At 36.6% G+C, this 24587-nt stretch overlaps 2 protein-coding genes across 3 annotated transcripts in view; one reads left to right on the forward strand and one right to left on the reverse strand.

Moving 5' to 3' along the window:
- The window catches only part of LOC117990719 (dynein beta chain, ciliary-like), a 60211-nt gene that overhangs the window by 27944 nt on the left and 7680 nt on the right, over window positions 1-24587 (reverse strand). The window contains exons 15-39 of one of the 2 annotated variants that reach the window (XM_069504497.1): window positions 24222-24375; window positions 23732-23927; window positions 23286-23376; window positions 22811-23060; window positions 17067-17212; window positions 16480-16600; window positions 16074-16214; window positions 15472-15566; window positions 14683-14850; window positions 14244-14413; window positions 13546-13765; window positions 12965-13003; window positions 11877-12041; window positions 11516-11689; window positions 5817-5965; window positions 5323-5446; window positions 4125-4255; window positions 3773-3887; window positions 3024-3248; window positions 2756-2942; window positions 2343-2521; window positions 1906-2101; window positions 1295-1505; window positions 875-1016; window positions 382-538 (exon numbers count right to left, since the gene is read on the reverse strand). In XM_069504497.1, the coding sequence (XP_069360598.1) occupies window positions 382-538; window positions 875-1016; window positions 1295-1505; window positions 1906-2101; window positions 2343-2521; window positions 2756-2942; window positions 3024-3248; window positions 3773-3887; window positions 4125-4255; window positions 5323-5446; window positions 5817-5965; window positions 11516-11689; window positions 11877-12041; window positions 12965-13003; window positions 13546-13765; window positions 14244-14413; window positions 14683-14850; window positions 15472-15566; window positions 16074-16214; window positions 16480-16600; window positions 17067-17212; window positions 22811-23060; window positions 23286-23376; window positions 23732-23927; window positions 24222-24375 (3946 nt within the window). The remainder of the gene's footprint in view (window positions 1-381; window positions 539-874; window positions 1017-1294; window positions 1506-1905; window positions 2102-2342; window positions 2522-2755; window positions 2943-3023; window positions 3249-3772; window positions 3888-4124; window positions 4256-5322; window positions 5447-5816; window positions 5966-11515; window positions 11690-11876; window positions 12042-12964; window positions 13004-13545; window positions 13766-14243; window positions 14414-14682; window positions 14851-15471; window positions 15567-16073; window positions 16215-16479; window positions 16601-17066; window positions 17213-22810; window positions 23061-23285; window positions 23377-23731; window positions 23928-24221; window positions 24376-24587) is intronic. The other variant, XM_034978203.2, reaches the window with a different exon arrangement.
- On the forward strand, window positions 7042-7702 carry LOC138403585 (uncharacterized). Its single transcript, XM_069504758.1, is given in 4 exon segments — window positions 7042-7141; window positions 7144-7204; window positions 7206-7352; window positions 7354-7702. Coding segments are annotated over 4 exon segments (657 nt in total).

A 24587-nucleotide genomic window follows, 5' to 3' on the forward strand; every position in this document is an offset into this window, starting at 1 on the left:
AAGTTAATAGAAGCAGCAATGGATCAGGCGACAGCGTTTTTTGTAACGGTGACATTATATCGTGCCGCAAAATGTACGTTAAACCATCGGTTCGGATGTTCATGTACTTGATCTATTCAGTGAATCTATAAGCAGTGGTTAGAGACGGCAATCATCACCTTTATTAATTGTAAGCAGCTTAAGAATACAAATCCTGGTAAAACATACATACTTACCATGAACGTGTACGCTAAATCAAAGAACATCAAAAAATTCGCTGTACACGACACTGTGAAAAGGTTATAAAGACTATGATGATTTCAGACAATGAAAAGGTTATTAGTTATCTGACTATGGTAATTTCAGTAAAGTGCGTCTACAAAGTATAGAGAAAACACAAACCTTTGTAAATATTCCCGCAAGACTTGTAGTCCATTTGTTCGGAGCAGTTGAACACGTAGACCATGATACCCAAAGCTCTGCCCAAATCCTTTGTAGTTTCCGTCTTACCCGTGCCAGCCGGTCCCGCGGGAGCTCCACCCATTACCAAATGGAGACTCTACAATAAATCATATCCACTACCCGTGCTTTAAACTCTAAGTTAGTTTTTATAATAAAAATAGTGTTGATAAAAATCAGAGCTTTAAAAATTGTACTACAAAAAAATTGAGAAGAAGCAAAAACAATATCCGAGGATTAATAGAAATTATGCATTATGCTGTTAAAACCAGTGAAATTGCAATGACATAAAGAAGTGAAATATCACTACAAGAGACAGTGCACAGTATCAACTGAATCAACTTGCAATCAACGTCTATTTCAAGCTTCACTTCGTTTTTTATGCTTCTTAATGTAGAAACGACGCAAAAAATTCATTGAAGTGAAAAGAACATACCTGTGTGAGGGTTATATAGCACCTATCCGTCAATGGCGTGATTACAAGTCGTGGGGTGTTACCCAAGTATTCATAGTCATAAAGAAATTGGGCGTCGCAAATATTGGCAAAACAATTGTTCAACTTAAAGTCCCATCGGTGCCTAAATAAGACAAAATCTATTAAAATATCAATTACGTTGAATTGTTAATTTCAGGAGATATGTAATAAGTATTCAAAACGTTCAACTTTGTTTTTCAATGTTCCCAGAAAATAGATATGAGGTTAACAAGTAGATAACAAAATTCTGCAAAAGACTTAATAACGCATTTAATTTTATTAGGCTAACAAGTTATTCTTTAGGCCTTTAGATCTTTTAATTTACTGCTTGAAAATGTTTGTGCCAGATTAACTACTAGAACTACTTCTACTGACACTTACCTCAACTGACTTTGCCATTGGAAAGCAGCGGAAGTTTCAACTTTAGCAACAATAAGTTTAGCTACAACATCTCTTGAATGTACGTCGATGGTACAAATGGTCATGATCTTCTGACGATCGCCAACAGTCAAATCACCCAACAGTAATACAATCAACGCATTGAGCTGTGCAATTTGTTTCTTTTGGTAATCTTTGAGAGCATTTTCGTAACCTGTTCATTGTTCAACATTAATAATACTATATATTTTGTGTCCCTGTTGAATTCGTCAACGTTGCCAAGTTATCAATAAGTAATCATGACATTATCAAATTTAGCTACGATAAACTAAATTGGTAACACTTGTTCAAAAATTAAACCAACTTCACCAGGCTACGTCAACATGCACATCTGTTACTTAATTTAGTCATATTTTTAGGTTATTCCCAATCCCCAAACTCTACGTGCTTAAAATAGGTATTCCAAAGTGTTGTTTACCTTCAACGAAATTATGAAATCTATTACTCTAATACTTACTTACTAAAATACTTTTACTAAAATTCCTAATTTTGTAGTGGAAATAGTTCTCAAGCATCGTTTAATAGCAAATGAATCCATCTGTTCCTTTCCTTACCTTCTTCAAGTTTCTCAAAGGCCTGGTTGGTCTCCGTAGTCCACCAGATCTGAGTACCGACCAAAGCTGGCTGAGCTGGCCAATCGAACACCCACTCGTCACGAGGTTTGTCTTCATAAGACTTTACACTGTGCTCAAATATATCGCGTAGTGTGTAGCGCATGCAATCTGTGACTCGGTTCAGCCATATTTCGACCTGGACCAAATAGATTCCATTAAAGCATTCCCATTAATCAATGAATCTTTAGTAGGAAAGTAATAGATACGAGAAATAAAGCCCCCTTCTCTGGCACAAGATAGTGAAAGTTTAGACCAATAAAATTGCACCAGTCAGATTTTAAAGCCTATTATGAACTTATTGAAAATGGCAGATCAAAACTATTGGTATTTCCATTAACGTGTCTGTAGGCTTTTTGGCACCATTTTCTTAACCTTACCTTCCCAGAACAATCACAGCACGGAGCCTTAAATGGCACGTGTTCTTCGTTCTCCTTAGATATCATCTCAAATGCATGCTTACTACCTGGCTTCGCAAACACCAGTTTAGCTAAGTTGTCATATAATTTGGACAGATGCCGACACACTGCGGGCGGATTGTTTCCGTTGGACAAAATGTCTGAAATAAGATATTTATAAGATAAAATATATCGTATTGACTTCAGTCAAAGTAAGGTACCGGGAGCGTAGAACGCCCTTATAGTTAACAAGTCGCACGAAATTGAACATGGAAGGTGTAGATATTTTAATTCTAAAAAAACAGTCTCAAAAATCTTATCAACATTATAAGGCATTAGCTACGAAGACACAAAACAAGATATCCCAAAACAGTTGAAGCAAATGAAATAATTACCTAGCAAATCCGCCGAGGATACGAAGTAAAACCGTGGATACGCCAAGCGTTTTGTCTCCAAATAATCGTTGAGAGCTTTCTCGCATAGATTAAGCGCCGCCATTAGTTCTTCTAGTTTATTTAGCAGCCCAGGCTTATTCGTAGCTTGAATGACATTGGGCGTAACTGCTATGTCTTTTAGCAATTCCTTAAAACGGTCACCGATTTAATAATAGATTTATTTGGTTGCATTATCATTAACTATTTCTGATTAGCTAGATGTACTTACCTTGAAAGTCTTATCAACATTATCAAATCTTTTAGAATCTTCAGGCAATTGGGATCGAATGTCATCCGAGCCGACAAATATACTCTCCAAATACTGCCATTTGCGTTGCACTTCGAACCATAGCGCGATAACTGCGTCTGCGGTGCCAAGTTTCTTCTGCCACGCCGTTACTTCTTCTTCGTAGAAGGCGATAAACTTTGACGACATCATGGTTTGGACTTGGTTCTTGAAAACAAATTGGGGACTTCTTAATATTCCTTATTTCTTAGTTTCTCCTATATTACCCCCCAAACACAATCGGTCTTACCATAGAAACTCTAGGTGCGGTTAAAACTGACGTTAAATATGTATTTAGTATTCGGGTTTTACATATTCTGTTTAAAACACGTCTAATTGTGACAAGACCGAAGGAGTTTTAAAAATCTTAACAAGGACAGATAATTCTCAATCGGCAAATAAAGTATACTTAGTCGTTTTGACAGTTTATAGTTTCTAATACAAATCCATCAAAATAACATGATTAAGTAACTAGTTAGTTTATTTGATGATTGAAAAATCTGTGCTGTATTACATGATACTAGCTCAATCGAATAGGATGTGTTTAAAAAGAGTGTCTAAGCTCATAATGGCTTTTCTCAAAATGTATTTTTTTATAATGTCCTTTTGTCATTTCTCACCCATGAGCTCCTATCATTATAACTTGTCCAGTGTACACACACAACATTACTTAAGAGCACATTTAAAAATACCTGGTTATCTTCAAGAACCTCAACAAGCTCTTCACTTGCTTTAGGCAACTTAACACCAGTCCGATCATGGGTTGTATACTCAAATTCCATGACTGCCCATGTTGCTTCCAACTCCCTAAAATTAAAGTAGGTACTTAAGTGTTATGTTGGTTTATAATTTTAAAATCATTGTTTCTACAATTTATTATTATATTAACTAATATATATTAATTTAATATATATTCTACAGTTCATTGATGTTCTATATATCTTCATCTAAATGTAAGTTTCAATTTTTTGTTATAAATCTTGATTTTATCATAATAATCGTATTTTTACAATATCAAATTATAACTATAAGCGTGGTGTTTACTTGAGAGTTTTTTCCATTGCAGCTTCCTTAACAGATTTATCGACAATTGTTTTGACTTCTTCCTCATATTTGTGGAGATTTAGTGCCAGTAAATCTGCTAGTGTTGTATCATCAGTGATATGAAACTTGACCTAAAACATTCAGTTTTATAATAGTTAACTACAATAATATTCTAATTTGATAAATATTTTAAGTGGTTTTATTTCAGATCCAATGTTTTGGGATCTGAAATGGTGTATAAAATTTTAAATCTACATCAAATTAATGTAAAACGTGAAACGGATGAATTATTTCATTGATATATTATCCATTCAAAAAGTATTCTTACCTACTTTATTGAATTTTTGATGTTACTTTATTTGTGTACACTACATTTACACTTTACAATAACATATATGCGACATCTATATTAAAAATACTTATTATATTAATTTTATTGCTTATTCTTACTATGGACGTTACTATTTACAAAACGTATTCTGATAGGATCAATGTGTGATTCAATGAATTTGATTGCAATTTTCCTGTCGCAGGAGCTATTTGTAATCCGGTGTCTTTTATTTCTTGCATGGTGTATGATCTGTTCAGCTTTGCAAACTTATTGCTATGTTGCATTGTGCATTCCTGTAACTTTGGTCTTCTAAAGTCTTGCAATTGAAGATATCTTTTATAATCTGTATTAGTAGCTTCTTTTTCATTTTCACCTTCATCAACTGTCATGTTATCATCTAATGTGTTAGCTAAATCTTGTAATGATTTGAATTCATCTAAAATTTCAGTGAAAGATACTCGACTTTGCAGGTTGTGCTTTATTGAAAATGGCTTGGTACAACGATGATTTGTTTCGATGGTCATGATGAATGAATGTGCAGCTTTCTACATGCAAAATGACATGAATATGTTAGCAAACTATTGTGCGAAGTAAATAAAACATGATGAGTGGATAAAAGTATGCAACATTAAAATACTCTTGATATGTGGTATTGCAGTTCCGAAACGTATAAATCGATCCTAAGGATTTTTCATAAAAACTTATTAATATGATTCAAATGAAATAAAATACAGAAGAACCTAGTTATCGAGTTCTAATAATTTGATCATTTAGGAGCTACAATCACAAAATATTATATGAACGATACAGCCATCTTATTTGTGCAAATAAACCTATATAAAACAAGAAAAATATAACAACACTTACTTTGGTAGCCATCATCAACTCGACCCAATGTCTGTCTTTGATGGCAGGATTCTGTAGATCAGTCACAGCACGCAGTGAAGTCATCAAGTTCTTAATTGTTGCTTCTATCGTGAGATATGGTTCCCTGAAATTTGTTACCAAGGTGTTAAAACAATTTATAAAAGGATTATTTTGAGACGATTAATAAATCATCTCAAGTGAATACACAAATAATAAATAATACTTAGGTTTTATATCACTTGGTCCACATTATTAGAATTCGGCGAAGGTTTTTATCACATTGCGGCACTTTTAGCAGATTTGATTGGCTTATTTTGTTAAATCTTCGATTATCAAACATAAGGCATTATTGCAACAACTGCGAATATTTGTCTGATATAGAAGCCGCAGAGGTCCCGAAAAATTTTGTGGCTCATTTTACGTGTCCTTATTATGAATATTTTTACTTGTGGCCCTATCTAGACATATTATGTGATTTATGAGAAGACTTTTACCATGTCCTCATTTCCTTATCTAATTGTCGGAGATCTTTTGTAAATCGCTTGCACTCCTGGTCCATACCATCAGCATCGATCTTCTTCCATGGGGATTTCTTCCAGAATTCTATCGTACCCATCACCAGATTATAGTAATCCCAAAGTTGCTACAATAAAATTAAACAATATTTTCACAAACTTTATCAATAGGTAACAAGATGAAGCTAACTGACTAATTTGATGTCATTAAGGTGTGTAAAAGGATTTTTGAAAAGAAACACTTAAATCTACTTTAAATCCTTTTGTTTATAATGAATGTATCCTAAGTGAGAATATGATGTATGAGGTAGAAACGTGGACGCCGCCCTGTAGGCTTAAACGAAAAATTCAATTTTAGTATAAATTATACATTCGTTGCTTCATTATTCATATATGATTTTATACACTGTAGTTTCCCTATTTACTTGGTAACCTCGCACAATTTTAAAGATTTATTTTAAAACAATTCAAAACGTATTTCCGGCGTACTCGCCCCCACTACGACGCCTCGGCTTTAGCTCATTCCTTTTTTGTGCGCGGTAACTATCGCACGCGCCTTCCGAGCACCATGCCGAAAAGAAGTGCGCAGTCTCAAATTGAGAAATACGCAAGAAAAATAAGAAGAAACGAATAAGGTTAGTAAAGTGTTTCTTTAAAGTGCCTTTTAGTTAAGTGAAAGTGAACATAAGTTTTGGAATGCACTGGGATTGACTGCGAGTCAATAACTTTGACATATCCCAAAACAAGATACCCACTTATTATAAAACGGGTACGACCAATGAGGCATCGGGGTTGACCGCGAGTCTCCAACGATGACCTAAGCAGACATAAGTTTTGGAATGCACTGGGATTGACTGCGAGTCAATAACTTTGACATATCCCGAAACAAGATACCTACCCACTTATTATAAAACGGGTAAGGCATCGGGGTTGACTGCGAGTCTCCAACGATGACCTAAGCAGAACATACGTACAATCTAAAATAGATGTAACGTTCCTCTGCGATCAGGAAAAGTCTTTTTCAAAGTATTTTCCGTTTTTCGATCTACCCTCAACTTTTTATTTTCATAAATAAAATTACAAAATTGTAATCTTAGATAACAGAGATCATGGACACAACTGTGACACGATCCCGAGTCAGCAGTAGCTGCTCCAGAAATCACACTAGAGGCGGGGCCGGTATCTAACGATAGCGCCGACTAAAATGAGGGCGTGGCTGGGCCTGACCTTCACTAGTGATTTGCCAAATTTGGGCCCAGAAATACTGGATGCCCTCGGGGAGTCTACGTCCGACTCACCAGACTACTGAGAAAAATTCACGACAATTTATCAAAATTGTGGCTTCCTTTACTACGGAAAGGTATGCCTAATCCCAGACAACTATAGGCTCCTGCAGGCGCCTAAACTAAACGCAGAGCCGCGATACTGGACATGGTCCGGAACGCAGCAACAGCTGAGTGCAGGAATCACTGCCTTCAACAGGGGTATTGATTTGCTCTTAAAGAGCGACAACAAAACATCTCAGCAGATGCAGGTTGCTAATTGATTCACATCATTTAGCAACTCAAAGTAGAATAAGACTGATAAGTTCCAGTTTAAATAAATCGTTTTTATACAATATAATAAGCGAATCCAAGCGAGATGATTAACGCTCAACTTTATCTGAGAAGATAAGGGCTGCAAAAGCTATCGAGAAGCAGGGTCTTTTCATCAAAAGACCTGCTAAACCAAAAAAAAAAAAAAAAAAAACACAGCCGTCCAGCTCTCGAGCAACTTCCTACCGGGGAAACTATGCGCCGCCTCGGTACCCGGCGAGCAGGGGGGGGAGGGGCGCGGAGACCACCGCAGGAGGCCAACGACCTTAGGTGTTCGCCGCCCTTACACAGCGTCAGCGCAGCAGCCGCAGCGAGCTGCGACTCAGTGGAAGCCCCCTGCCCTAACGCAGAATCATCACTAGCACATGTACATACAGGTCGTCCTACCCATGTTTATGATTGTTGGTTAAAAATAACTAATAATAGTATTGTACTAGATTGGGTTAAACATGGCTATACTATACCATTTAGAACTGTAGAAAACCAGTCTATAATATGTACCTACCTCAAAATAGTTCTTCACATTCGGAAAACTTACAAAATACTTGAAACAATTAATAAATTAATTGCACTAGGGGCTATATCGGAGTGCAAAAGGACAAAAGATCAATTCATATCCAAGATAGGTACCTACCTATTTCTTACTCCAAAACCTAACGGTAACAAACGTTTAGTAACGAGCATTTCAAAATGGAGGATTACCGAACTGCATGTAAATTAATTCCACGTGATGGATACCTAGCTACCATCTATCTTAAAGATGCATATTATTTCTTCGTACCTGTCCGGCCTTCTGACCGCAAGTACTTACTTAAGATTTTGTTTTCAGCCTCATATTATTCATCCAAAATATTTACGTACGGCTTTAATGGCCTTCCGTTTGGCTTATCAGTGGCCCCACGTAGGTTTACTAAGATCATGAGGGAAGTGTTGGCATATCTAAGAAATCGGGGCTTTCAGTCGGTATGTTACTTAGATGACATTCTGTGTATCAGCGAAACATGTAAGCAGTGCTTAGATAATGTTAACGAAACGTTAAAGATATTGCATTGTCTGTAATTATTGAACTCCGCGACAATCCTTCAAGTTCCTAGGATTCGTATAGGACACTAAATGTCTTATAAGCATGTATCTTTCCGCCGATAAGCGTTGTAAAATTGCCGAGTTGGTCACAAGTTTACTAAACTGACAGCCAAGAGTTCTATTCGTGAATTTACCCGTCTTATCGAGTTTTAGTTGCAGCTTGTCCAGTAGCTAAGTATACATGGATGTATACTAAGATCTTAGAGCGGCAAAAATACCTAGCCCTGCTTAAATATGGTAATTACGAGGCAAAAATCAATCTGTCAAACGTTATATTAGATGATCTAAATTGGTAGATTTTAAATATTGATACTACATCCAACTTTATATGACAACCTAACTTCAAACTCGAGACCTATTCCGACGCGTCTAGAATAGGCTAGGGGCTGTATGTGAAAAGAACCAAGTTAGTGGCAGATGGAAAGCCACAGAAAAAGCGAACCATATTAATTATTTGGAACTAATGGCCGCTCTTCTAGGCTTGAGGTCGTTTGCTAGCAATGTAACCGACTGTGCATTATTACTACGCATAGATAACTATATGAACCGTATGGGGGCATACAATATCCCCACCTACACGATTTAGCTAGAGTACTTACTTTGAAAATGGGGTGAACAATGCGGACTTTGGATATTCGCATCGTAAATATGTGAACATCAAAGAAAACCGCGACGACGACGCCGCTTCCAGAGTAATCAATCCAGATGATGATTTTCCATGATATCAACAATATTTTGGCCAACCAGAGATAGACTTATTCGCATCACCTGACGATGCGAAGTGTTCCAGATGTATTCCATGAAAAACAAATCCTGACTAACTTTTCGCTAATACTTAAATGCCTTAGAAAAATCATTGATGATAAAGCAAAGGAGTATAAAGCAGTATACTGCTATATCCCCACTGGCCTTCGCAGCCGTGGTTACCGCTACTGCAAAACTTAATAGTTTCAGATGTGTATTATCTAAATCCCAAAAACACCTCTTGCAATCTCGTTTCAGAGATCATCATCCCTTGTACAAGCGTCTCACCCGGGCTGTCGCGAGGCAACCTTTCTCCGAAAAGGCGTTTGTCCAGCATCATCTACGCTAATGATAGCTTCGCTCTCTGACAGTACTGTGAAGTCGCTTAAGCTGTGGTGGCAATATTGCATCGAGAACAACATTGACGTATTCGAGCCCTCAAAAAAATCATACTTACATTCCTAACAACACAATTTAATAGTAGTTGTGCGTATGGCAGTCTAAATCCTCACCGTTCTGCTTTGTCAGCATTTATATTTATAACATCGGCTGAGACGAGTGTGTGAAGCGCCCTCTTAAAGGTGCATACAAATCGAGGCCTATAAAATCCAATTACTCGAGCACTTGGGATCCACAAGTAGTTTTAAACTTTATTTCAACATGGTTCCCTAATACCGAGCTTATCCTCGAAAAGGCCACGAATTAACTTGTAGTCTCCTTAGCACTCGGTACCTGTCTCTTATCAAGCTCGACAATATCAAGTTTTCCGAGATCGGTGCCAAAATAATGATAACAGACATCATAGAAACGTCTGCACCTGGTAGAGATCGACCAGTTTTGTGCCTGCCATACTTTAGACAAAATAAGTATTTGCCCAGCTAGTGTCCTTTCACATTTTTTAGTATTTAAATTTACAGGTCAATACAAAAAAAAAAAAAAAAAAACTATATAATATAGTATATACATACAGAAAAACCTATCACTAAAAAAATTATTAGTGATAAGTTCAGATTACATTTCTATAACTAGAAATATAAGACCTGAGAGAACAAATACGCTCCTGTTAACACAGAAGCGATCATAATATAAAGCTGCGATAACGCAGTCCATCGGTAGACGGATGAAACAAGTCCGGTCAGAGAGCGGTGTACACATCGCCGTAGCTTTCGGTGTGCGCAGTACGCGCCACGCGTCTACTTCGGCCGCGAGCTCTGCCGACGTCATTATCGGAACTATTCGCAAGACCACAGGTTGGACTAGCTCCTCTGACTCTTTTGCCCAATTCTACAACAGAATTATCCTGGACGAAGGGGAATTCACCCGATCAGTAATCAAGTATCAATAAATTAAGATAAGACTTGATCAATATCATTGATTAGGACAGTGAACTAGTTACTTAGATTAATAAGAACTAGGTACATATAATTATTAAAATACATAAGCTGATTTGTGTATTAATCATAAAATCTAAAATCATAATAATAACAAATTATGCTTTTAATTCCAAAACTTTCTTCTCTTAACATCTACAGTGTATAAAATCATATATGAATAATGAAGCAACGAATGTATAATAAATGATCAAACGAACTTCCAAGTGAAGTTCGATCATTATTATATGAGTTGCTTCATTAGAATATATGATCTCCCTCCCTCCCCGATGCATGGCTTATCCCAAATAATAGAAAGTTTTGTACAAGTTACACTACATACTCTAAAATAATGAGCTAAAGCCGAAGCGTCGAAGTGGGGGCGAGTACGCCGGAAATACGTTTTGAATTGTTTTAAAATAAATCTTTAAAATTGTGCGAGGTTACCAAGTAAATAGGGAAACTACAGTGTATAAAATCATATATTCTAATGAAGCAACTCATATAATAATGATCGAACTTCACTTGGAAGTTCGTTTGATCATTTATTATATTAGCAAACTGACATGAGCAGACATATAAAACTGTAAAATGCCTGTACCGGAAATGATAATCTCTGGATCAAATGCCCAATATGTTAAAAATAAACGTTAACGTAAGCGCAGTAACAGACTTCTAGTTTCCAGAGGGTGGCGGTATGTGTATTTTTAACCGACTTCCAATAAGGAGGTGGTTCTCAATTCGGCCGGTTTTTTAGAGTATGTAATTGAATATTTTGTGAACAATAAAAAATCGTCAAAGGACCGACAATCTCAAAAGGTCGTGGGAAATGGGTGAATAAAGAAGAGAAAGGGCCCGTACGAAATGATTTTTATAATAATTTTACCTTCGCAAGCTTCAATTCACGTCTACACTGCTTGAGGTTCTTCTCATCCGGAGGTTGTATGTCAAATAGACTGCTAGATTTCTTCAAAGTTTTCACAATGTCTTCAAATTGTCCGAGCTCTTGATTAATTTTGTCTATTTGTCTGTAAGGTTCTTTGCATCTTTCATAGAATACCTGCATCGGATACGAAAAAAATTGAGTAGTGGCTGATAGTGCAGGTATCGTTAAATAATTTAAAACATTGTATTAGCAACAATATACTCTGCTCAGTCAATGCGGTGTGGGTGTGTTACAAATTACCCTACACCCGTTAAGAATTTCAAGAATAAAAACGATGGTATTAGCTGAGAATAAAGCTTACATCCTTTAGTCCAAACTGATCCCTGTACATGGTGATGCGCAGATTGACAAGCGCGACCCGTTTGGCTATAAGGGCAGCTTGCGCGGCTTGCATCGGAGCTACTTCGTTCTTCATCACCGTTGCTAACTTTACGAGGTTGCGCCATTTTTCCGGAAGAATATCCAACTGGTTGAAACCAAAGCTTTTTTCTGTATTTTTATTTATATAAACAAACTGACTGATTGACAAATCAACAACTAAATCGCTGGGGATTAGAAACTTGATACTTTGCATGTAGGCTTTCAATTAATAACGCACAGCCCCACTAAAAAAGGATTTTCAGGAATTCCGCCTGTTACCTTTGTCAAGGATCAATCGTGAAATCAATTTTGACAAATGGTAGAGATAGCTTGCAATCTGGAAACATACATTAATTATTATTATACTTTTGTCCATTCTAAGATACCAAGGCGAGACAAGGACTGACAAGGAAGGAGAGAGGAGACTGAGCGTTGACTTAAATGAGAAACCTGTCAGAGGGAGTTAAAACAGATTTCGATTTGAGCCATACTGTTACTGTCTTTTCAAAGATCAAGATAGAATATCCAGTCACTCGTTTCAGATGGTTCAGTGGACTTTATCCCAGCCTCCCACAATCCTCAATAATTTGGAGAGTGTGGTGGGTGCCAGCCAAGATGACCCTGGACAGTCAAATCACACTGCTGCCAAGTGCATTTGCAGTGCTCGTGCTCGCATACACAAAAACAAACACCTTTAAAGTCATGATGTCGTCTTCACTTTGTAGGTTGGAAGATTGGATGTATTCAACGCCACTGTGTTAAAATTGTCGAGTGACTGTCGTTCTTGACAGAGTCAACTGTCCCATTACAATATGATGACTCCTTTTAGACCATGGACTACAGAAATTTTCTACTTCGTGTTTTAGACCAAGTGATGATTATCATTTATTAGCTAACTTTCTTCATTTATTTTTATAAATAGGTTTTACATATAAATATAAACAAAGAAATTTTACCACTTTCATCTGTTTCGTATCGCAAGTGCATTATGACTTATACCGTCAAAAATATTAAATTTATATTCCTTACCAATGTATATACCGAATATTGATGATCATCCGAGTACTTCTGTGGTCCAAATGAAGGCATAAAGTATCAAATAAAACGTGTTATTTCATATTCCATACATTTTTAGAAGAATGGTACTTATTTTGATGAACTCACTGGCGCAGTAGTGAACGCTACGGTCTTATAAGTGAGAGGCCCTAAGCTCGATTCCCAGCAAATACTCCGAGATAAATTAGAGACGGCCATTTCAACACGCCATTTATTAAAGACAACGTCAAATAATTACCTAATTGTTGACAAGCAACCATAAACCATTAAATTTCATCTCCCTTCTTCAACAAATAATTAATTAATAATACAGTAAAACTTAAAACAACTAATAGCATGTTAATTAAACAATCAATTCATTACAGTTTCTAAATTGGCACTGGTCTGGTCTGGTGGAAGACTTCAGCTGTGACCACAAAACTGTGTAGCAGCAAAGTCATGCCACCAAGCTTTTTAACGTTTCAATATGATGCCGCGTAGGAACTAGTAAGGGCTAATTTAAATTTAAAAAAAACTTAAATAACTAATAGTCTTAATATTACACAAAATTTTACCTGTTCATAAGTCTCCTCAGGGAATTCAACACCGTATTCCTTGAGGACGTAGATAATGTCCCGTAGCGGCTCGAACATCATTTCAGTACCGGCGTCAGCCTTAGCCCTCACTTCATTGAGAACACCCATGATTTTCAACAGACCGTCATAATCGTCCTCTGTTAACTCAACAGTCAACTCTTTTGTAGCGTAGGCAATGAACTTCTCTAAGTCGTCTAGGCTGTAAATATTGCACGCTACATTTATTTAAATTGTCGGTTAAAGGAGGTTATTTGGAAAATTTACGCCTACGTTAAATTGTCATACACTTAATTGACTAATTAGAGTGTTAATCCTTTTTACATTTTTTCCTACGGTAAAGGTCGGAGCCAATTTAAATCCTGCTAACTTGATTTGACTTTTTCAGCAACAGAATCAAAAACATAGTTTAGCTTTGCTGATCCCTCACTCAATTGAAATGCTTTAAATTCGTCAATCTCATCAATTATATCACACAGAGGAATACATTTTATATACTATATACTCTCTCTCTCTCTCTCTCTCTCTCTTATACTCTTATATCTACTCTTCTCTTCTCTTCTTCTTCTATATACACCAGAGGACTAATAACTCTAACAAAGCTTGTAATTAATAAATCAGCAATAAAAATATGTACACTTAAAACTTATTTTCAGGACAACTAATAATTAGAAACACACCTCGTCTGTACATGGTCCTTTAGATTCTGCTTGTAAAGATTACTCCACTTGCAAATGATGTTCATAATCGCCTGGTTTAGTCGCTTTAGATCTAGTTTTAACCAACCGTTGCAGAGGTATTCACTGGGTAAGCTTGATACCTCATTGTATAATTCGTTGTATTTATCAATCTACAAATTTTATTAATAAAATTAATTAGGTACAAATAAAAATTAATAACTATCCGTCATAATAAGTGTCATAACTTAGTCACACTACCCTAACTACTAAACCCAATGGTAATAAAATATACGAAAAACAAAAATAAAACAACATAATATAGTCAATAAACTATACCTAAAATGTATAAAAGATTAAGCCTTTTCAATGTGAGGCAAAGGGGGTCAATCTTATGTGTCAAATCGTTTTATGAGTAGAACATAGCATATAAAATATTTACCTCGAGTTGGTATTGCTCTAATGTTGGTTTGGATTCAGGCGGATCACTACCGTTCTCAAAACGGTACTTGTCAAACTCCTCAGGAGGTATAAAGCGTCCATACTTCATGAAACCCGCCAAGACTTCCTGTCTGTCCTCAAGCCATAGGGGCGCATATGTTTCATATTTCTGTCAAAAACAAAAACATCATTTCTACTTAGTTTTCAGAGTTCTAAGATTTTCAGAGTTGCTGCCAAGTGCACCCCTAAGTCAAAGTCTAGGTCAAAGTCAAATGATTTATTCAAAATAGGTAATAAATTACTCTTATTGATGGTCTGGTATGGTGTTAGATTTGTAAGATATAGTGGTGATAATTATTACGCAAACTTAATTAAGCACTCGTCACTAAGCAACACATAATACGCAGCAACTTGAAACATAAACATCGACAACATTTTCATTTTACGACTTTTAAGTTTGCAATTTTGTTAGGTTAGGTGGGTAATAGAATAAAATTTTAACATGGGCTATTCAAGGAGCAGATCAACAAATTCCTGAAAATTCGATAATCCATTGGCGGTTCCTCTGGTGCTGCAAACATTCATGGGTGGCGGGGGTAATCACTTGAAATCTGGTGACCCGCCTGCTCGTTTGCTCGCTATTGATATTAAAAAAGATATAGTATTTTATCATATTAGACTAGATCTAATAGTGATACTTGAAATCTTTAAAAATTTTGAACGAGGTACCTGAATCTGAAAATATTAATTCTGATTATTTCTTGTAAACTACACAAATAATCGTACATACCTCGGCATATTGTACTACATCGTTGATACTATTTTCAACCCTTTTTAGTATTTCGTGATACAGATCGATCATTCCATTTTCATTTTTTATATCATCTGCAAACCATTTGAGTAGTAAGTGCCAGGCATTTGAACCATGTGGAATATGGTCACGTATAGCTGCACGGCATAATCTTTTATCGGCCATTTGAACTAACTAATTATAAGAAATCTGATTATTTGGACTAAGGGTTGTTTACTACGAGAGACGTGCAAGAAAGAAAAATCAATCGTTGGATTTTTCTGCGCCGAGCAAATATATAGATTGCTGTTTTCCTAAATCAATGCTCATATCTCTTCCTCGCACATCGTACTGCCACACTAATTGAGAACTCAGATAATTATTTTGACGATTCAAAAGCACTTGTAAAAGTTTAAATAAAAATATTAAGTATTCTATTCTAGAAAGGTGAATATAATATTATCCAGGAGTCAATAAATTAGAGTTTAATAAATTAAACAAAATAATGATATGTCCTTTGCTGTCGGCATTCAAGCCCACTCAATTCCAAATAACCGTGTTTCCATTCAAATTAGTCTCACTTCCTTCGCTATATTGTTTACCTTCATAACTAGCAATCGGAACAATTGGATCAATTCTTGGAAATAGTGTTGCTTGTAGAAACATATCCTTCATCATTTCTTGCAGTGTACCAAATAGACCATCAATGTCGTCAAGATCCAACGATGGAGAGAAATATATATCTGTATTAATATAAAAAAGTATTAAATCTATATTTAAATAAAAATAAATCGCTGCAATGTATGACACACATAACTTCCGAAAGACTGCACCTAATTGGATTTTTTTTTGTTGTATCAGGGCATAATAATGTAAAATAAAGAAACTAAACACATTGAAATCGTACGATCCGTTTGGAAGATACAATGCTACATTAAAAAAGAATCCGTCAAAATCAATATGACTGTGTTTTTGCATCTGTTGTTATTATACTTGTAGTTTACTTACCAGGATCTCTAAGTTCAGCTATTACTTCCATGAAAGCCACTCTCGGGCCTTTCTCCAAGTCAGTTTGTTTCTCGAATAGATCTAGACTTGATTGAATTGCTTTCATTACTTGCGCTGATACCTAAACGTACCACAAGAATTGAATTCATACCATTGTCTGTCATTATCCACTGTGCCATACCATTTTTTTGAATGATCATACCAATTCTCCAAATTAAAAAATCCTTTAGCACACCGACGCATTTTGCATGCGGTAATGCGACATCAACGTCTTCACGTCAAAGGCATAAAGGCGTTAGTAATTTTGCTGCTGCAGCGAATGCGTACTATGGGCATAATACTAATCGAACATATAGGACGATAAACATCCAGCAAACACAAAAATTTTAAGTACTCAAAATGTGAGTTGGACTTCAGCAGCCTAAGTTGCTCAACGAAATAAACAAAAACTACGATATTTTCGACGCATTTCGTCTTATACTCGTATTTTCTCACGGCGTATTTTCTCATTCATTCAACTGGGACACTCTTTAGAGTATAGTTATGTATCTTACTGGTACAGTAAGACAATTATTTTAAAAACTTACCAATGAATCGACGTATACTACGTAGGCAGGCCATCTCTCAGCGCGGAACGCTTCTATCTCCATTTCACGTTGTTCTTCTTCGATATCCGCCAGCTCTTCGGGGTCCAACTCATCTTCTTCTTCTACTGGCGAGTCAACTTCCTCACCTGTAAGAAAACCCCTTTACAAAAAAACTTGCGACTGAGTATGAGAACGTGTCTTAATACTTAAGGTCGTCCCAATAAACGGTGATTTATTTTACGATTTTTGTTATATGTGTCGGAGAACAGGAGGATGGCTGACAATTATTATTCATCTTTAGCCGACATCAGAAGGTAGTAATTAATAAGTAGGTACTTTAATCCATGTTCTTTACAAATAGTTCTCAGTAACGTATCGCACATGGAAACCATCAACGTAACACAACCAGATCACCCTAACCTAACCCTACCTATGGTCGCCTCCAACCACCCCTCACAGCGACCCCTCACCTCACTCTAAACTAGCTAACCTAAGCTAAACACTACATCGTGTGATTAGGGCGCAATTGCTATTGCAACCTCTCAATCAAGTCACGACCTATTCCGTTATCTAATCATCTCAAGGTAATCAATCACAACTTCATGAACGCTCTTAAAAGGATCATTGCATCGACTCTCTTACGATCTAAACCAGATCTTATAATTGACTTCTCATTACTAATTCAGAATATCGCAATAGCTCTACCTTCTCCACTCTGTGCACATCTGCATACAGAACACCATAGCATCGTGCGCCACACGCGCCACGACTACTATCCACCCAAATAAGCGATCACAACAGAAACCAGGTAGAATGTAAGCTATTCGATCTCATGGGCAACTCATTGTCTAATCCATTTCAACATTACACGAGAGTCATCAATGATTCTTTACCAACCGGGTTATACGATTCTAAAGCGGGTACCTACTGTCAAAGTTAACTTCAAGTTACTATCGCACTAAACTATCACTTCAAACTAATCATTATCTCAACTGCCGGTATATCTCCAATTACACTCTAAATCACTAGCGTCTGCAGAAATAACCTTAACGGATGTCCTTATAATAATCTATCCACTGAGCCAAACGTTAACTCACGAACTACTCTAATATTCACCAATAATTAGTATTCCATATTCGTCAAACAACTACGCGAACATTATTAATAGTGCTTTGCAGACAAAGTCATCGGATGGCACTAGATGTTACGATTTAACACAATGTACATTAGCATCGAACAATTACTGTTCTAACTATATCACAATCACCGAATTAAATATCACGATTAAGAAACTACCTACCTATCTCAAAGAATAATAATTAGCTAAGCTATAATCTGATACTTAATTAATTTAATGCGAGAGAAAATTGTGAACCACAACAAATGCGTGCGTGTCAAAGTCCAACTCTGACAACTAAAATAAAGATGGCTACCTTCCGTAGAGTAAAGCTCATACGTTTCTTTTCACGGTGTCTACAGACAGTAAGAACTCTTTCAATATCGACCCTCCAATACGGCCATTCTGACATGCGACCGTCCTCGGGCGCTAGTATGTATCAAGCACAAACATTTTATGAACGTCAGAACATCCGCTCGTTCATCCTGACAATCAGCACAAGCACACAAACCACATATTCTAAAGCATGCATATCACAACCATTACAAATAAAACAAGCATGACACAACCAAAGCATAGCCCAACTTTATCCATAGTAGCAACTTCTAAAACAAACTGCACCATTTGCCATAATAGACTCACCGCTCATAATTATGTCTCATAAAACCCGAACTCCAGCAGTACCCCGCTACTGATCCTATCACCTGTTCCAAATACCCACCACACTATACACCAAGCTAACTCCCCTCAGCTGAAACGGCCACGCCGCCGTCCATCCATTATCGGAACAGCCACCTCGCCGTTTATCATCTAAATGGCCACCTCGCCTTTTAGACAACTCCCTTTTTTTTCAAAACAGCCACCTCGCCGTTTATCATCTAAATGGCCACCTCGCCTTTTAGACAACCCCCTTTTTTTTTTTTCAAAACAGCCACCTCGCCGTTTATCATCTAAATGGCCACCTCGCCGTTTAGACAACCCATTTTTATAAATCAAATATTCTTTAACGTCGCAATAGCACTTTTCCAAAAGCAATTCACTAAGCTCTTCCTTATACACATCCAAACTCATCCTTTTGAGGTCAATCGGCAGCTTATTGTTCATTTCTTTTTTTTTTTACAGCCATAGCGCAAACGCTTTTAATGCATGTACCACTGTGAAATTCTGAAATGCATAGCTCGTGCGTGCATCCAACCGACCCACTCATCCTTACCTCATAATCTCGTTGGAAATATTTTTGACATCTCCTAATAAATACGCCCATATCCTCTATGCTCATACATCACAGTGGAAGGACCCCCACGCATACACAAATTCGTCCAATTCAGCACACACACCTAATGTGCACCCTCAAATTAGAGTTCTTGTCGCAAATTATTCCCAAAAACTTTAACTCATCAACCCTCTCCATCGTCGCATGATCATGAACTGCATCATTTTAGTTTTATTTAAGCGCGCTTCCAAGTCATTATTACTAATTCAATTAATTATCCTCCAAAGCGCCGTTCAATTCCCATTCCTACGTTCCTTCAACATTATTCTATCATCTGCAAACAATACACAACGAACAATGGTCGCTATCGTAATGTCACCAATACAAGTTACAAAAAGAAAACAAATATTCCGGCGAATTTAAAAACCTCCTCCGTTTTTGAAGTCAGTTCAAACGGAAGGATTCTAATACACCACACATACCATACACTCTGAGGTACCCCCCGCTTATCACATTCCAGTGGAGATTCGTACACCCTTTGGTATTATTTTTCATTCTAGCAATCCCAGCGCACATTTTCAGTCCATTCAAATACGACTCTATCCATTCATAAGCTCTTCTTGCGACACCATATCCATCTAATTTATCCAATAATATTTTATGATTCACAAAGTCAAAAGCCTTAGTCACATCCAGAAAAATAATAGCAATAGGTACCCTGTCATTCAGGCTATCATTATCTATTCCACTTAAACAGAAACAATCCTCGACAGTGGAGCTGTCATTGCAAAAACCAAATCGTTCATCCACGAGCACACCATTGGCATTGAATTTTTTTGAGACGTTTCACCATTACCTTTCCAATCACTCCCGCTAATATTGGCACCAATGTCATAGGACGGTACCACATCAATCGCCTTTTTTTTTTGAACACGGGCTACAGGAATGGTAACTATAGAAATTTTTAAGTTGCTAGGGAAAACCCCTTATTCAAACGACTGATTCACTATGTCTGCAAATACACTGCATAGGCGAATAGCGCACTCCTCTACAGAGCCAGTCCTCATCTCATCTTAGCCCAGCTTCAGTGTCACTCCGTGACTCTATTATACCAAAAATCCCTTCAGTCAACCATACCGTTTTATTATTACAATTATCCATTTTCACCTTCTTAGAGGGTAAACACAGCACATAGAAAAGTTATACAACATCATGAAAGGAATCAAATGCCTCGCCGACGCTTTCCGAATATTCGAAAATGTAAGGGACAAGATAAATTTCATGAATAAAATTATTTCGTATTATCCCCGTTGTAGTCCCTCCCACATTAAGACCATGCAGACCTATATCGCACTTTTTTTTTTCAACCCTTACTTCCAATGCCCAAGTAGCATCATGATCTGAGAGTGCTAGATAGTCAATCTCAGCAGCTGAAAACATCAGACCACTAGCTATTAAATTAAATGACAACCGTGCTGGGACATCACACTCCCAATGCTATAACCATTTAGTAAGGAAACCAAGTAGTTTGGAACCCTCGTAGCCTTAGCTCCAAGCTTACGCAATTCACCATCACCACCATACCACATAACTCCTACAACTGACAGTCAAAATTGTAAATTAACTAAACTTAACTATTTTGAATAAATGATTCGAGTTTGAGTTTAACTCCATTAAATCACGGCCACTTTCACCACTCCTTAGCGCATCTCTACACAAAATAATCCTTTTTTCTTTCTCTTTTTATTCAAAACACACAAAAGTAAATCAAGCTTTTCAAGAAAGACCACGTGTGGGTATTAAAATTGAAAACATGTCTTGCACAAATAAATTAAAAAAAAAAATCTTGTAACTTTTTTTTTTTTTTTTAAACAAAGCTAGTGTTGCAATGATTTTCGAAAATGTGGGCATAAATCGTGTATCCCACTTCTGATGTCGGAGAACAGGAGGATGGCTGACAATTATTATTCATCTTTAGCCGACATCAGAAGGTAGTAATTAATAAGTAGGTACTTTAATCCATGTTCTTTACAAATAGTTCTCAGTAACGTATCGCACATGGAAACCATCAACGTAACACAACCAGATCACCCTAACCTAACCCTACCTATGGTCGCCTCCAACCACCCCTCACAGCGACCCCTCACCTCACTCTAAACTAGCTAACCTAAGCTAAACACTACATCGTGTGATTAGGGCGCAATTGCTATTGCAACCTCTCAATCAAGTCACGACCTATTCCGTTATCTAATCATCTCAAGGTAATCAATCACAACTTCATGAACGCTCTTAAAAGGATCATTGCATCGACTCTCTTACGATCTAAACCAGATCTTATAATTGACTTCTCATTACTAATTCAGAATATCGCAATAGCTCTACCTTCTCCACTCTGTGCACATCTGCATACAGAACACCATAGCATCGTGCGCCACACGCGCCACGACTACTATCCACCCAAATAAGCGATCACAACAGAAACCAGGTAGAATGTAAGCTATTCGATCTCATGGGCAACTCATTGTCTAATCCATTTCAACATTACACGAGAGTCATCAATGATTCTTTACCAACCGGGTTATACGATTCTAAAGCGGGTACCTACTGTCAAAGTTAACTTCAAGTTACTATCGCACTAAACTATCACTTCAAACTAATCATTATCTCAACTGCCGGTATATCTCCAATTACACTCTAAATCACTAGCGTCTGCAGAAATAACCTTAACGGATGTCCTTATAATAATCTATCCACTGAGCCAAACGTTAACTCACGAACTACTCTAATATTCACCAATAATTAGTATTCCATATTCGTCAAACAACTACGCGAACATTATTAATAGTGCTTTGCAGACAAAGTCATCGGATGGCACTAGATGTTACGATTTAACACAATGTACATTAGCATCGAACAATTACTGTTCTAACTATATCACAATCACCGAATTAAATATCACGATTAAGAAACTACCTACCTATCTCAAAGAATAATAATTAGCTAAGCTATAATCTGATACTTAATTAATTTAATGCGAGAGAAAATTGTGAACCACAACAAATGCGTGCGTGTCAAAGTCCAACTCTGACAACTAAAATAAAGATGGCTACCTTCCGTAGAGTAAAGCTCATACGTTTCTTTTCACGGTGTCTACAGACAGTAAGAACTCTTTCAATATCGACCCTCCAATATATGCATAAAATGTCCAATACTAAAGATGCTCTAAGCGTTTTTAGCTCTTATAGAGATGTTGCTGTTTTCAGCCATTAGTATATTAGTCATTGTTGTTTTAAATCTTAATAGTTTCCTCTGGTTTAACACTAATTTTGTTTATTTTCCTACCGTCATATAGAGGCCTAGTTACAAGATAATATCGTTCAGACATTATATTCAATAAAGCAATCAGTTAACTACCCGCATCGCGTAATGCCTGTCTCTCTCTTTTTTCCGCTTTCTTAGCCTCTCGTTTAAGCCTTCTCTTTTCTCTTCTCTCAAATTTGGCCTGCGCTAACTCTGCTTTTTCTATCTCTCTCTGTTCCCTAGCGATACGCTTTGCCTCTTTTGCTTCCATCATTTGCTGGAGCTTTAGTCTTCTCGCTTCTTTCTCGTCTTCATCCAGCGTAGCTTCGTCTACTTCTTCAAGTTCTTCCTCTTCCTCATCAGACTGTAAATATTTCATTTTCATAAACTATCTACTGAATACTTGTTCCTTGTAAAATTTAAGCTCAACTTAATTTGTGACTTTCATTAAAAGTACAGTATTAAAAGTGTTATGCATTGTGTGACTACTAAAGTTATTGATAGCAGTAGAACTATATTGATCAGCTGGGTTCGTTAAATTTATCTAACCTTCTTAGTAAATTACAATGTCAGTAAGACCTAAACTTACCTCTTCGTCATCTTGGATATTGAAAAACAGCTTGTAATTATCTTTCAAGATATTTTTAAACTCAGCATGACTATCTGCGATCTTCTTACTCCTATAAAAAAATTATTATTTAGGATAACTGTCATTTATGATAATTATTTATCTAGCAATTTTTGTTTGAATCAGCTTTATTTTTATTTTTTAACAGTAAATTATTTTATCTTTCGTTGATTTTACTTTTTTTTCTAATAAGGTCTGTTTATTAAATCTTTGAATAAACTTAACTGATTAAACAATTTGTCATTTTGAAAGATTTCCAATATAAAAACTGTTATAACGTGAAATGTATTTCTCAGTTAAACATTATTTGCGATTGAAAAATCAGCCCTCAATCGAAGAAACCGTTTTTCAATCAGCCAATGATGCTAACTGCTATTTACGACCTTAATAACGTTAACGTTAGTTACCGCGCAACCAATCTGGCGTATCTTTCATTCACTGCCAGAAGTTCCAACTTGTCCTGGTTTTCTTTCCGATTGTGAAGTGGCTTATCACCCCACAGTGAGATATTCGCTAGTCCAGTACGAACATTGTTCTGCGCTGTCAATACCCGCTCTTGGAGGGTGTTGATTGCTGTGTACACTTCTGCCATCCATTCTGTAACTAAGCATTTAAATAATAATAATTAATAACTTGGGAAATGCAAATTAACTGCTCAAAAAAGGAAGTTGCAAATGATTGTAAAAAAAGTTGCCAACCATCGTTTCAAGTACCTAGTAAAGTGCCTACCTGCCACGTAGTAGCATAAAATTTTAGGGACAAAATCTTGCAACCTATGTTTTCGTGTTCTAATCAATTATATTGGAATTAACTTCAGTAGATACCTAATTAAAATTGAGATTGTAACCAAATACAAGTAAATAAAGAATCATGAATATAATATAAAAAAAAACTTACAGTCATCATTCCAAGTAAGCTCCTCAACACCTCTTCCGAGTAGATCATCGATTGCTGATATCTCTTTCTCTATAAGAGCCACTTCAGTTTCATGACTGCCTTCTCGTATTTCGTTGTACCACGATATAGCGCGATTAAGGCGATTCATATCATACTGTAAAGAACCTTGATTGAAATTTAAATATATAACAGGAAACTGTGACTAACTGACTGACTGATCTATCAACGCACAGCTAAAAATACTGGACGGATGGGGCTGAAATTTGGCACGCAAATAGCTATTATGACGTAGTAGACATTCGCTAAGAAAGTATTTTTGAAAATTCATCCCCTAAGAGGATGAAATAGGGATTTGAAATTTGTGTA

The sequence above is a fragment of the Maniola hyperantus genome, chromosome 18 (genome assembly GCF_902806685.2).
Source record: "Maniola hyperantus chromosome 18, iAphHyp1.2, whole genome shotgun sequence".
In the NCBI taxonomy this organism is placed as follows: domain Eukaryota; kingdom Metazoa; phylum Arthropoda; class Insecta; order Lepidoptera; family Nymphalidae; genus Maniola; species Maniola hyperantus.